Source organism: Chaetura pelagica, unplaced genomic scaffold (genome assembly GCF_000747805.2).
Source record: "Chaetura pelagica isolate M959 unplaced genomic scaffold, ChaPel_1.0 scaffold490, whole genome shotgun sequence".
Lineage (NCBI taxonomy): Eukaryota > Metazoa > Chordata > Aves > Apodiformes > Apodidae > Chaetura > Chaetura pelagica.
Genome location: NW_009951936.1, coordinates 355,531 through 371,498, shown reverse-complemented (window position 1 = coordinate 371,498; position 15,968 = coordinate 355,531). Strand labels below are relative to the sequence as shown.

Here is a 15,968-nt window from a genome sequence, read left to right as displayed (position 1 = left end):
AGGGAAAGCTCTAAAGCTCAAACAAAATCAGATTAAGACATCACTTCTTTGAAATGGTTGACTGTCACTGCTAGTCATCATTTCAACATCACAGTAAGTTGTTGGTTTCTTTAAATTACAAACACCTTGAAACAAACAAAAGAAAACAATTTTTTCAGACAGTGGTCTTAAATGCAGCCATCAGCTCCAATTAAAATGCTGCCAGATACATCCATTTGTGTGTCATTTTTATGTGCATCTCCAAATACATAAAAATCTTTTTTCTTAGTAGATTTGTTTGCAGAAGTCAGATTCCATTTTCACCTCCTGGATAAACACTACTTGAAAGTGAAGGAAGCTCAGCACATTTAACTGTAACATATTTAAGCTGCTTAATTAAAAAGCATGAAAGAGGCTTGGGAGGCCAAGAGACCTAATTTATGTATATATTCTAAGACCTAATATGCATACATATATGAGTGCATGTTACCAGATGCATGGTAATGTATAGATATAAAATGCCCCAAACTCTGGTTCTGTCAGATTTAATTAAAAATATAAATTTGATTATTTTAACATATTTTATAATACTTTATTTTCTTGCAGACTGACATTTGTGTAATAACCTATTTAGGTATCTTTGCATAAAAGAAAAATACATATATGTATGTCATGATTCCCAAAGGGATTTTAAAAAGACCTTATGTTAACAGTACTGACTCTCAGTGAGGTTTGTGTTCCTGAATCACTCAAATGCTCTGGAAAAATCCCAAATATATTCCACAATGAGATAAAGATGAAATGCATCAATGATTCTTCCAAGTCAAATAACAGAACTTCAGTTTTATGATCTTGTCTATGCTTCCCCCATTCCATCTGCCCAATAAATCACACAGAGTAAGCAGCATGGAACACACTTGGCTTATTTTAAGGATAAAGATCTAACGAAACCTTGTTTGGATTTAAAAGACATCAGTTCCAACCAGAGTAAATCTGTCACACTATATTTAGATGTTATGCCATCCTTCTCATAGAACAAAACCTTGTTGTATTGTCTTCTTTTCTTTTAAATTACATCCAACCTGATGTCAAACATTCTTTACCACTCTTCGTTTAACTAGTCAGAACCCTGCAGGCGATGATTTAATTAGCACTATTTGTTTTCTTTGCCTGATTTTTTTTCTAGAGCACAGAAAGAGCCTTAGTTTTACCTCATAGTAATATGGTCTCTGTGTATGTCAGCTGCTGAGGATCCACCCTGTTCAACAGGGCTTTCCTAGGTTTAGATTTCACCTTCCCCTTTACTTGGGATAGTAAGTCTGAAATAAAATATATTACTATTGGCTGTTTAATAGAAAGAACTGAGATATAGAATCATAGATAATATAGGTTGGAAAAGACCTTTAAGATCATCAAGTCCAATGATAAACTTATACCACCACCAAGTCCACCACTAAACCATGTCCCTTAAGCAATACATCTACACTTAAAAGTATTTCCAGGGATGGTCACTCAACCACTCCTCTAGGCAGCCTGTTCCGGTCCTTGGCAATCCTTTCAGTGATTTTTTTTTTTCCCCCTCATATCCAATCTAAACCTCCCCTGGCACAACTTGAAGCCATTTCCTCTTGTTCTCTCACTTGTTACTTGGGAGAAGAGACCAACACCCACCTTGCTACACCCTCCTTTCAGGTAGCTGTAGAAAGCAATAAGGTCTCCCCTCAGCCTCCTTTTCCCCAGGCTAAACAAACCCAGTTCCCTCAGATGTTTCTCAAAGGACTTGTTCTCTAGACCCTTCACCAGCTTTGTTCATAAAATAGTTGAATGGTTTGGGATAGAAGAGACCTCAAAGATACAGCTCCTGCCATTGGCAGGGACACCTCCCACTAGAACAGGGTGCTCAAAGCCCCATCCAACCTGGCCTTGAACTCTGGACTCACTCCAAGAGCTCCATGTCCTTCTTGTGTTGGCATCTCCAGAACTGGAGAATAGTACTCCAGGTGGGATCTCATGAGAGCAGAAGGACATGTTCCAGCACCTCAATATCATTCTTGGAGACAGGGGCCCAAAATGGAACACAGTATTTGAGGTATGGCCTCATCAATGCTGAATACAGAAGAACAATCACTCTCCAAGTTCTGCTGGCCACACACAAGACAGAATGCTGCTGGCCTTCTTGCTCATGCTGAAGCAATGAGCTTTTTTTTTTTTTCACAAAATTTACCTATTAAGATTAAGTACTGCTGTACTGTATTCGATATTCAAAAATCACCCTTGTTATCAAAGCATGGGAAGAAACACAGAAAACAGGCCAGAAAAATTATTCCAAATACAATCCAAAGCCAGACTGTCTCTTGAGCAGAGCCTGTAGAATTTTGTAATTTGTAAATGGCTTTACATGAAGGAGATATTTTAAATATAAGGAAAAGACAGGTTATCTCCCATACTGATCAAAGTTAAAAGGCTGTTTCTACATTTTGTAGCAAAGTTCATAGGCAACTTCATTCAGTCTTAGCTGGATTTTCTTTATACAATTTCACAAAGAAAGGCAAGTCAAGCTCATAACCTACTTCTTACTAGCTAAATAGCAATATTTCTACATCTTCTCTATCTCCCACTCTGCCCATTTCCAGCTATGAATTCCTTCAAGCTTCCTTATACATCATTCTGACTAGCATCAGAGGCAAGCACCAGAAAAATGTGTTTGCTAATCTAGCACAAAAGTCACACAGCAAAAAAGAACTAGTAATTTGCCAGGTTATGAATTGGACTGCTTACAGAAATACCTGACAAGTACCAGCGTCAGAGCAAGGAAAGTGTCAGGACTATGCAGCTAAGCAAAAGTGGGGGCAGAGCAACACTTCCACTTTCATGTGCTAGTGAGTCAGAAAAAGTTTCTTTGCTTAGGTATAAAATGGCTACTATATTGTCTGATAACACCGGTATGTCTGTTAGAAAAGCCTTGCATGCATTGTGGATGGCTTACATGCTGCTTCTTCAGGTCTGATAGTGGAATAAAGATCGTTAACAGCAACTAATAAACTCTTTATTCAGATCAAGAATGTGGCAAACACCCAGACTTCTCTTTTTCCCCTGAAATAAGGAAGACACTTAAGTCTGACCAAGTCTCATAATTTTTAAACTCCTTGTATGCCGATACAGAACCTTCCCTGATAGTAACCAGAGACTGCACATTTAATTTGATTGTCTGTGATGTTAGAAGGTTCTCCATACTGGAACTCAAGAAGAAAGATACGGAGACAGTAAGAAAAGGAATTCTATTTCATCATGTTTGCCTTTAAAGAGGATAGTCCAGGCAGAGTGGTATCAAGCAACATTCTGAGCAATGATCAAAGGTATAGGAGCCGAGAACAGGCTTTAAATAGGAAAAAAGTTCTCAGAGGAGAAATAAGAATGGCTGTGTTTAGGACAAAGGAAAAGAATGACTAGGTGGTATAGCAACACTTTCAGGAGTGGGGTTTTTGCCCTTTATTTGCAGATTTTGTTAGCTTGTGTTGGGAACAGGAAGATAATCAATGATTTGCAGCTCACCCTCAGTCTGCGGCTGGAGCACAGCTGTCCCTATGAGGATCCAGTACCCAGCAGTCATCAGTGTAGGTAAAACCTGCATTGTTGTTTGAAGTTCTCTGAGAATACCACAGAGACTGCTAGGATCAGTAGAGCATAGCAACAGCAATTCCCACTGCTATAGAAGTATAGCAGTTGCACCTAAAGCAGCCTGAAAAGAAATCTAGGAGAAGACAAATTGAGTCTTATACAAAAATGAAATTTCATTTATCTCTGTAGTCTAAAGGCAACTTATGAATAATATATTCTATCTCAGGCCAATTTAGCTTTGTCAATTTCAGTACAGCTGCTGGATCATTTGAAATGATCACCTGAAGGTGTATTGTTAAACACCAATTCCCAACGCAGAGGTACATGCTTCATTTTCTTTGGAAACAGCTTGTCTTTTGAGACCTGTTAATTTGTGATCAGTAGAAACACCAATACTTCACGAATCTTTTTAGAAAGACAGGAAGCAACAATACCACTGTGTGACTTACACTAGTCACAACTTGTTCTACATCATGACATTAATGCTAAACATAGAATCTGTCTTGCTGTGTCTTTGTGTTGCCCAGTGCAACGAAGTCTGATCCATACTAGGCCCTTTGGTGCTTCCAATAAATAACCAAAGAAATAATTTGGTACATTTCTCTGATGGCAGCCAAATAGTCTGTCCTTCCAGTCCCTCCTCAGTACTGTTGAGAAGTGACAGCCAAACACAATGTGTGTCTGGAACAAATTCTCTCTTTGTGTTACCTAACACATTCATGGCAGAATGAAATTGTTCAGCTCTTTTAAAAACTATTTACAGGAAAATATGGAAGATTCAGAGCCATTAATATTTTTTCTTTTTTTTTTTTTTTTCAGTTTGCTTAAAAAATTCCATTATTAATTCTATTTTCAGATGTAATCCTAAACCTGTTACATTTTGACTTGAACTTTGTTGCCCAATTACAAAAATTACAAATGGTTGCAGCAAGATTGGCTTAAATGTGTGTGGTACCAGACCCTATTTCATGGATTACTGTTCAGTCTTCTGTACAAATTCAAAGTTATTAGCCCACAACTTGTTTTTTTTACATAATATGTTCAGTAAGCCTTTAAGCACCAAGTGCAGAATCCTTAGTTAAAGTGAATAAATTAGTAATTCCTTTTATGGCATCCTCTGTCTTCAAAGCACAGCTTCCATTATCTCAGTCCTCCATTAAGCAAAACAGACTCTGTGTGTCTAAGCTGAGAAGAATTTGTTTTATGACATTACAACTTTTTTAAAAAGTCAAATTCCTTGGTAATCTTGATGTGTTTGTTTGATTCAGATACTAGAAAAAAATCTGTGAACAAAGTAAGGGTTTGCTAGCACAACAGGCAAAGAGATATTAAATGGAAGGGTTCTTAAAAAAAAAATCCTTCTCCCTTCTTCCTCTCACCCTTTATAAGCCATTTCCATAGAAGACATAGAGAGAGTTTTATTTGAGTTTAGGGACATAGCTAATTTTCCACTGCATGTTCCATTCCTGTGCAGGTTTAACTTAATTCTACATGAACCTGTATTGATTCAGGCTCTGTACCTGCACTTTTCTTAAATGAGGGATGTATAAAGGTATAGGATGCCTCTAGCCAGTACCAGCACTGCTCCTGCAAAGGCCATGTTGCTGAGATGGAAAGAAGAGGTCGGCTCAGGAGTCAATCTTCTGCAAGGTCTTCTTTGTTCACCTGCATTGCCCAGGAAATTCCCAATACCCACACACACAGAAGGTACTAATGAAGTTTCCAGAAACAAATCCCCAACTTCCTAATCTGTCATGCCTCTCAAAAGAGAAAAGCATGACTACTAGACTTGCACTTTCCCAGAAGTGCACAAATTCAAGGGGATTTTCCTCTGTAATGCAACAGAACATATATCCTACTTCATATAGGTGAACATTAATAGTAGAACTATCAAAGCAAAGCTTGTCACATAACTAGAAGTTTAGCTGAGTCTTTTGAGAAGTTCTGGATCAGATACAAAATGAGCCTTAGGGAAATGTAACTGTTCAAAAAAAGACACCCAAAATGGAAGAAACAAAGTTTTAATCATGTTACATGAAGTTTTAGTCATGTTACCAGTTCTCCAGGAGGGGATTTTTCTTTACTTTGTAACCTGCCTTTGGGTTCATTAGGTTCATAGTTACCTTGGGAACAATGGTAGCAAAAGAACCAGAAAATATTACATTGGTATTTTATACAGCATTGTTCCCTACTTAAAATTCAGAATTTCTTTAGCTACAAAAAGGTTATAAAACATACTGGTTTCTTACTTCCATGTCCTGTAACTCTTAAGCCTTCATTTAATACTTTTTTTTTTCCTTTTTTTCTTACTTAATGTATGTTTTCACCAAACTGGAATACATTTGAACCATGACAAACTCAGAAAATTATGCAGAGAAAATTATGCATTTTGAAATGCACCACATTTAAATAGTCTCCTCAGATTTTTTTAAAAATAAAAATTTTCAAGTATTAGTTACATTCATGTTCTATTTATTTTGTGTAGATTCCTAATTTGGAATTCCTACTGCATAAAAAAGTATCCATAAAGTGCTGGCAGAGATGTACCTTTATAATTAATGAAGAGAAACAGGTATTTGTAGAGTCTTTCATCTTCTTATACAGAAAGAAATTAATTTTCCTCTAAAATAACATTTCCCACCATTTACTTGGAAGAGTCTAATACAGATAACTACAGTGAAGATACTGATACTGTTGGCTTGCTGCATTGCAGCAAAGAATTTATTTCTTGCTAGCACAACATTCAAAACTTGCTCATTAACGCTTTGCAATCTACCTTTAAATACTGAAAAGTGTCAATTGTGACACAAAAGTGACAACAATTAATTTTGCTTTATATGAACCAATATGTGCCAAAAAAATATGCCTAAAATTCAACTAAAATTTGTGGGGCGGCACCTTAAAGACCTAATGGTAACTCCTCAACATCACTTCCTTTTCCAGTCCATCCAAGTAAAGCAAAATGAAGAAGAATGTAACAACACAAACTGTAGCCTTACCTGAATGCTTGCAGAAGATGATTCACTTCACTGTATTACGAATACATAGAAATGGTGTCAATTTTGAATGAGAAAGGATACATTCGTATGGCTCCTGTTCTTGTTCCAATTGCCAGAATTTTCTGAACTGGGTCAAAAGCTAAGGCAGTGGGTAGATAAGGAAAACCATGGCGAACCGTCTGAAACAGAACAAACGAGCAAAGTGATTGAACTGTAGGAAGAGACAACCAGCACCTACGTTTTGTTTTACATGTACAGGAAGAGAATATATGTTTTGCTATACCTTGTAGTATTTGCAATACATTTCAAGAAAAGTATTTCAAAAGATACAGTACTTTGAATGCAGAAGGTGAATTTTCACTCATGACAATTTCCAGATATGCTCTTTACCCAGTAATTTGTGTAATGGTTTTGGTATAACAAAGTAGCTTGCAAAGTATATGCCAACATACAACTGGTATATTTCAACTGTAAATTGAAAAGAGAAGACATTATATGCTTTTAAAACACTGTCACAAATAACCTCAGCCTCAAGAGAAAGAAATGGAACATGTCCAGGGGAAGAGATCCAACAAACTAATAAACTGAATTGAGTCCATGAGGTAAAAATCCTTAATATCTATTTAAACAACAAAGATGCCAGAGAAGATGTTCTCAAAATGAGCAACTGAAACACTCACCCTTTCTTGATCTTTATTTGTAACATTATGTTTTTAATTCTAATTTTTGCAGAGATACCTTGGGGAATTAATGAACTAGGCACGATGCAACAATACATCCCTGAGTTTGAAGACTGCCTCAAAACAATATTTTAAATTATCTTAATGTGGAGGTTATGACATGCCTGATTCTTATGAGGAAGTACCTAATGAGGGAGAAGAGTAACATAAAAAAAACCAACACAAAATACCTAGTCTAGGCTATACAAATACACATAAAAATGAAGTGTAAATAATCTTCTGTGTGTCACTGTTTACCTAAAATTTGGCAACAAATAATAGAATTTTTGGAACGACAGCAACAACAACGTTTTATAATATTTAATATAGTATTGAACTCTAGAATTGACTCTTTTTGTATATGGTTGGGATTGGAGAGAAACTGTTTGAACTGAATGAAATTTAATTTTTAAGATATGTTTTTCTTCCTTTACTATATCTTCTTCATGAAGTCTCTGCTGAAGCATTCAGCAGACATTCCCTATGGAATAAACTCAACAAAAGGGATTCCTTAATTGCTGACCTATTGAGCAAAGCACAGCTGATTATTTCAACAGCTGTATCACTACAACTCTTCCATTACAGCTGTAAATATTTGAACTGATATTCACAAGTGCTTTGGGAACAACTAAATGTGTATTTTTCAGCAAATAACCACTTCCTTAAAAAACCAACCAAACAAACAAACATACAAAAAACTTACTCTACTCATATCTCTACATATTGCTGATAAGGGATGTCTTTTAATAGAATGTGTAAGTATTAGTTTATAAACTGCAAAAATCCAGAAACATGCTACTTCAGTAAGCTTCAGTAACTCACTTTTTATGTGAATGTAGACATTTATCAAAGATTGCCACAACTTCGTTTCTAGTTGTTGTTTTGTTTTTTTTTTTAAAACCTTCTCATCTTCCCAAGTGGTAGCACTACTCAAATATATATTTTTTTTTATTCTGACATCTAAGCTAGAACTAGACTTACATACTGTCAAAATGAACGTCATGTCACAAAAACACCAGGAATTATGAACTGTACTATTTTCTAGTGTGTTGAATCTTTGGCGTAACTGCATTACTAATTTTCTATTATATTTAAGCTTTCTGTATTCTTGTGAATAAATGTCCTTCCCTATCTGAAAAAACATACATTTCACAAAAGATCATTTTTATTAGTAGTTTTTAGAAATCCTCACTATAAAGTTTAAATTTCTAGCAATTCCCTTCACAGTAAATTTTTCTGATGTTCAGCTAAGACTGGAACTTTCAGTAGTATTTTTTAGATCTAAGAATTTAAAGATCAGTATTTGTAAAGACTTATTTGCATTTCCACCTATCTGTTTAGCATCTGCTTTGTATTTTCAGTATTTCTGCAATCTAGTCAGATTTGTTGTTTGTAAATATTAATTGGGTTGTGTTATTGAGACAGAATCACATTTTAGAAGCACAGTCAGGTAGATCTTTTCAGGTTCTTAGTTCAGTAAACAATCTTGAACTCTAGGATTGACTCAGTAGTCTTATTTCTGTTTTGCAGGAATTTTCCAAATTTAAGCATTTACATTAATGCAAATCAGGAAGGTCCTGTGAATGCAGAGCTCTGCTATTTGCAGAATAAGAAAAAATATTGTTGAAGTCTATTCATCCTCCAAGTAAATGACAATTTTTAAGTAAAATATTGCTATTTATCAGGACTCTAAATAAAAGACAAAATCAGTTTGTAAGGAGAGCCAAGCTATATTTTACACAATTAAGGCAGAAAAATATGTTTTCCTGACAGTTTTTTTGCATGAATTACAGCAGTCCCAGAAGTGATTCTGAAGATCAAGCACATTCAACAACAGAACAGGGACAAGTTGTAACCCTTCAGACCCCCAGGCTCTTCTCCTCAGCTTTGGTCCAACAACCTTTCTATTCCCAAGGACTGTGAGAAAAATCACCATGAAAATCTAGCACTTGAAGCAGATTTTTCAATTACACATTGATAAAGCTATTGTGAGCATATGTGTAAGAATGAGCGATGATTCTAGAACTGTGCCTGGACTTCCTTACAGCATTTACTAATACAAGTGGAAAAGAAGGGAAGGCCACAAAATTAGTTTGATCCTAGGGTGACAAAAAAGTATGTTCCTACTTAATCAGAGTTGTGCCTGGTAGGAACAACATAGACCAAAACTAACCATGGTAAGCAGAAAACACAAAACATAGTAGACTATTTTTTAAGAAATTAAACTATCTCAATAGCAGGCAAAAGCAAAAAAAAACCCCAGTATCCTAAAACATCAGTCTATGTTCAAAGAAATAGAGGACCTTGCTACCCTGAAAACACTAAGGAAAAAAAAAAAAAAAAGCAAGCAGACAGCAGATGGAGCTAGGACTGCTTTTCTCCACATTATTAGGCTTTCTTTCATGTCTCCCTTTTTCACATGCTGTCCCTAGAGGCAGCCTGTGCTTCCTAGGACATACAGTTTATTTGAAATATTTGAAACCATTTATTTGAAAGAGAACAATTACAAACATAGCTACAATTTCCTTATAGATCTTTGTTCAGCTTTGTTATTCACTTTTAAATTCTCCTTTAAATAAATTTAAGCAAATAATCTCATGGTGAATTGCATGCATGTATCATTAAAGTAATATTTACACAAACTATTTACCCAAATGAATAGAGAAAAATTATTATTTGGGCTTGCCAGTATTCTACCATTGAACATTTTCATATCCTGTTCACAACATGACAATCTCTTCCTGTCTAAGACACCATGATATATAGCTGAAAAAAGAAAATCACACCCCATGTAACTGTCCACATGGCAAATAATGCAATTTTTCAGCATAAAAATTTTCCTTAAATTTTGTTCTATGGTGGATTATACTAGACTTCAAATACACCATTATTTCAAGGTGATTTTTAGTGTCTCTAAACAACTTCTGAAAATACAGGACTAAATACAGTTTTAAACTGTATCAATTAAGTAACAGGATTCTGTGGTTTACAGTAAAAATTATTCCTGGTAATTTGCCTAAGCATAAAATTTGTAACTTTTCTACTAATATTTTACAGATACCCTGTTTTTGTAACATCTGACAGCAAAACTAGTTTACTTAGACAAATAATTTTTGAGAAAATGTCTATTTGCTAAAACTGAACTATGTAATCTTAAGCCTGTGACTCAGGATGTAGAGTCTATTTCCAAATTTCCACCAACGTGCCACATGCAAAAGTCTCACTGAAGCAAGTAATTTATTGGTTTAGGGAACAGAGAATGAAGCGTTGATTGAAGCCTATATAGTCTCTTACTCAGCTATGTAGGAAATTAAAAGATGCTTTTGCCAAGGTCATAGTGATGAAAATGGGTGCTTATAAAGATGATCTGCCATGTATTATATCGCTACAAGACCATGACATCCCTCATTTATAGGCTTCTGTGTCTGGAAACTCTGATTGCTGAGACTACTGCCTGCTTAGGAAAGACAGAGAGAGGACAAGATAGCAGTAGGATTCCAACCTAAGAAAAGGACACAGGAGGGATAAATTTTTTATTAGTTAAATTTTAATTTTTCAAATAATATTTTTTGAAAAAATCTCAGCTTAGCTAAACCTTCCCAAACTTTCAAATCCAAGCCATAGAATTAATTTAGCTCTTACTCTACACTAATAGCAAGGGCTTCTGAGCATGTTCACAGGATATTCTAAAAAAGATACCTATAGATAGTTCTTTTACTCTCTGTAAAGCTGAAATCAGTTGTATGGGAAAAGCCATCTACAAAAGGGACTCTGGAGCTACAGGCTGGGAAGGCTGATTGCTATCTCCAGCAAGGTGGTAAAATAAAGACTGACTGAGCACATGGATAACAATCATCTGCAGAAGCCAGCAGAGTTTCTACAATGGGAAATGCTGCCTGACTAGTTTTTTTCTAATTCTATGAAGCTGTCAGCATGCATGTAAATAAAATGGATATGAATATGTATATGTAAGTCTTCCCAAAATCCTTCCAATAACACTTCACAGCAATGTTATTAAAGGAACAAAGTCGTCAGGGGGCTGAAGAAGTGGTTTTTTTGTGGACAGAGATCTGGTTAGATAACATGAAAGGAAGGATAGGGTTTAATGGTTTTTTAGCATGGAGAAAACTCAGAAGTGGGGTACTCCACAGCTGGGTGCTTGGACCAATTTTATTCATCATCTTTTATGATCTGTAACAGGTAGTGAACACTGAAATCTCCTTCGGACAGTTAAATTCAGTATCAATGCTGACCAACTCATTAAAGTCTTCATTAGCCTGAGTAAGTGGGCAAGAAGGTGACAAATTAGCTTCAGTGTAGATAGACTTAATATGAGACATCTAGGCAGAAAAAAAAAAATAAAATCTTAACTAGGCTTCTACAATGCTGAATTTGAACCTGGCATTTACAGGTCAGGAAAGTAATTTTGTGGGCACACTTGGCATTATTCCTCTTAAGTCTTTGGTTTACTGTGCAACAACAAACCAAAAAGCCAAATAATGCTGGACATCATCAGGAAGAGTCTAGACTATAACAGAGAGGAGATAATTTTGCTGCTATCTAAAACCTCTGACAGCCCATTACTTCAGTTTTGTGTCTCCACATCTGAAGATGTACTCAAGTCAGAGCTGATACAAGGAAAGCAACTAATGTTCAAGGTGATGGACATAAGCCTTACCAGAAAGACTAATAGTGCTGCAACTTTTGTTTGGAGAGGAGAAGGCTATGGGGGGAATATGACTGAGATTTACAGAATCAAGAGAGTGGGTAAGCTACATGTGGAACGGTTATTCAGCAAAACCACAGAGCCACTCAAAACAAGTGAAAAATTAGTTTAAACCAGAAACAAACAAACAAAACCAACCAAAAAAACTTCTTTACACAACAGGTAATGAACTTCTGAAACTTCCCACCATAGGAGGTTGTGAATGGTGACAGCATCACCAGGTTCAAAAAGGCATTAGGCAAATTAATTGACATTATTGATAAATGGATCCTAAAAGGACTGTCTAAGGATATACTCGCTGACATCTCCAATCCAGTGATGGCAGATGATGGGAGATTAGAAAGGGAAGGGACTGCAGAAAGTGACCTAACTTATTACTCTCCCTGAATGACATATTCTATTGCCACTCTCAGAGACTGACTGCTGGGCGATATGGCCCATTGGTTTGTCCCAGCAGGGTATGATGAGCTTATTATCTTCACCAGCAGCAGTGGATCTGAGAGAGGGAAAAGGAGATTGGTATTGGTGGAGAAAAACACAGAGAAAAAACATGGAGATGTGGATACACAGGGGAAAAAAAAAAAAAGTGTTACTGAAATAGGGAATATAGGGGCAGGAAGATACACATAGGAAGCTGATTAGTAAAAAAGTTTCATAATATTTACATAGACAACTTTTGGTATAGAAGAATAAGGTTTTCAGCAACAGGCTTTGTCTTTTAATTTTTTAACTACAAAAAGCACTTTGTTATAAAAGGTAACTTAATAATATATGATAGAATTTTGAGAAAGTATCTGTCCTGGACGTAAAGTAGACTTAAATACAACCTGAAATTTTAACAGTTCAGTATCACAAAATTTATACACTGATAAAGCCTTGAACACTTCCAAGAATGAGGCATCCAAAACTCCTCTGTGCAATCAGTCCAGTGTCTCACCACCCTCACAGGAAATAATTTCTTCCTAATATCTCATCTAATCTCCCCTCTTCCAGTTTAAAACTGTTACCCCTCATCCTATCACTACAAGCCCTTGTAAAAAGCCCCTCCCCAGCTTTTCTGTAGCCCCTTCAGGTACTGGAAGGCAGCTATAAGGTCTCCCTAGAGCCTTCTCTTCTCTAGGCTGAACAGCCCCAACTCTCTCAGCCTGTCTTCATAGGAAAGGTGCTCCAGCCCTCTGATCATCTTCATGGCCTTCCTCTGGACTTGCTCTAACAGCTCCATGTCCTTATACTGGGGTCTCCAAGACACAGTACTCCAGAAAGGGTCTCACAAGAGCAGAGTACAGCAGCAGAATCACTTCCCTTGACCAGCTGTCCAAACTTCTTTTGATGCAGCCCAGGACACTGTTGGCTTTCTGGGCTGCAAGCACACATTACCGGCTCATGTTGAGCTTCTCATCACCCAACAGCTCCAAGTCCTTCTCAGGACTGTTCTCAATCCATCTTCTGCCCAGCCTGTACTTGTGCTTGGGATTGCCCTGACCCATGTGCAGGACCTTGCACTTGGCCTTGTTGCACCCACCTCTCAAGCCTGTCAAGGTCCCTCTAGCGTGTTGACCGCACCACACAGCTTGGTATCGTTAGCAAACTTGCTGAGGCTGCACTTGATCCCACTGTCCATGTCCCAACAAAGATGTTAAACAGCACCAGTCCCAGTACTGACCGCTGAGGAATGTCACACCACTGGTCTCCATTCAAACATCGAGTTGTTGACCACAACTCACCAAGTGCAAGCAACCAGCCAATTCCTCATCCACCGAGTGGTCCATCTACTCAGTATTTGTAATTAATTTACTTGGGTATTATAGTATAAACCTATGAAACCTTTTTTTATAAGGTCAAAAAAATCAGTTCCAAGTATATACTTCTAATATGTATGGTTCTCACTCAGCTGTTCTTAAAAGGCTGTATGCAGACCATATGACTTTTTTCTGAAATATGCCAGCTCCACCACATATTACATAATTTTTCAGTTTCCTTATATTGCTTGGCCCTGAAAAAAAAAAAAAAGTATATCCAGAGGCATCTTCCAGACAAAAGGGTTTTTTTTAAAAAAACACACTAAAATTAAGAAGAAAACTTGCAGTCCTCACTGAAGTTCCTCTTTTAATGATAAAAATATCTGCAGAAACTTCAGAGATGTGTTTTTCCACTGTCATTTTCAGATCTGCACACTGGGAGTTAAGGACTATCAAATAAGGATGGTCCTATTTGCATATGATTCATATTGGTACAAATAGCCAAGTTAAGTGCACCACAGGGGAAAGAAAAAGGCCTTCTGAATTTCAAAAAGCATTCTCCTCAGGCTTGTTCTTTGAAATATACTGTAGAGTATCAAAAGTACAAATTTAATAAAATTCAGACAGAATCCACAAAAAATCCAGAAAAACCCACAAATAAATAACATTGATCCATGAACTCCATTATTCCCAGTTCACAGCACAGGTGTGGCTGGAAGGCAACTCTGCAGACTCCCCCTGTTCAAAGCAGACTGGTTGGATTTTAATCTTACTTTTTTGGTCTAATTAAATCTGTGTTGCTACGGCCAAAAAACTGTTTAACAACTAGACCATCTTGCACATCTATCACAGCACTGAATTACAGCATAATAACTTCATAAAATAAGTGACATGGTAACACATGAATATAATCATCCTAAGATAGGTATCATCCCCTTTGGAGAAATCATACATTTAAGAAGACCTTCCCTTTCCATTCCTTCTATAAGAACTTAAAAAGTTAGGGGAAAAAAAAAAAAAAAAGAAAAAGAAAGAAAGAAAAGACAAATACACAAAAAGGGAGGAAAATGGAGAACACAATGCAGGAATTGCATCCATTGTTCAGTAAATAGGCTTTAAGGGACTTCCCACTCTTGCCATTTAAACTGGCAAGAAGTAGGGCACCAATCTATAGAAAAATGCCACAGACTTTAATAAAAAGTATTTGGCCTTGGGTTTAATTTAAAATAATAAAAAACATGCCAACCCTAAAACACTGATTTCAAAGCTCTGTTTGGCCTACCTACTTAAGCAAGACTTCTGCCCAACTGGGGAATCATTATAGTCAAAGTAATTCAAATAGTAGCTCATATTGATTTTGTTGTTGTTGCATCATTTAACCATATTATTCTAGAACTTCAAATAGTTCAGTTCAGAAGATCATGTGTGATCTGTTTTGTGGGTGTTTACAAGAATTCAATATCTGTGATAGCTCCAAAAGGAAAATATATTTGTCTTCACTATGACTGTGAATGCAGAGAATAACATAATATCATAACTTGAATGAGAAACAAACAAACAAACAAATCTTTTTTTATTAAAGTTACACCACATCCACATAGAAATAACTCTAATTAACTTTGCATGTCTTCTCATTTTTTTATTTTCTAGCACTTTGCTACTTTAGGCTGATTATGTCCTGTTCTGTTATGGCTGATTTGTGGTTACTGCTCTGAAGTAGTTGTTTGTTTTGCTGCTTTCAGAATGTTTTCATTTTTAAAAATCAGCCATACTGGCAAATTAAAAAAAAAAAAGCAAGAAAAAAACCATTATTTTGCTACTACAAAAATAGTTCATGAAGGTTTTCCTCTTCCTTGGAAAAGCTATAGGAACACAGTGTTAAAAACTTTGATATAGAGATAATATGTATTATTAGTTTATTCCTGAGGAAATGCTGAATTGAGAATTTAATCTGGAGATTCTGGTCAGCATGTCCTCTCACATATGGTGAAGATAAATTCCAAATGAAATGCCGGTATTTTGTGGCAGCAGTGAAATCCAGCAGATCCTGCACATGATCCCCCCCCTGCACTGCCCACAAGGCTGCCAAGGGCACAGCTCACAGACACAAATGAAGACATGCAATCCAAAGATCATAAGAATCAGATCTCTGCTTACATAACCAAATGCCAGTTTTCCTGCCTTTGCC

At 36.4% G+C, this 15,968-nt stretch overlaps 1 protein-coding gene across 1 annotated transcript in view; it reads right to left on the bottom strand.

The window, feature by feature from the left end:
* STXBP5L (syntaxin binding protein 5-like) overlaps positions 1-15,968 on the bottom strand; it is a 183,340-nt gene that overhangs the window by 157,563 nt on the left and 9,809 nt on the right. Inside the window, 1 exon segment of the mRNA XM_009996442.1 lies at positions 6,678-6,775. Coding sequence (XP_009994744.1) covers positions 6,678-6,775 — 98 coding nt within the window.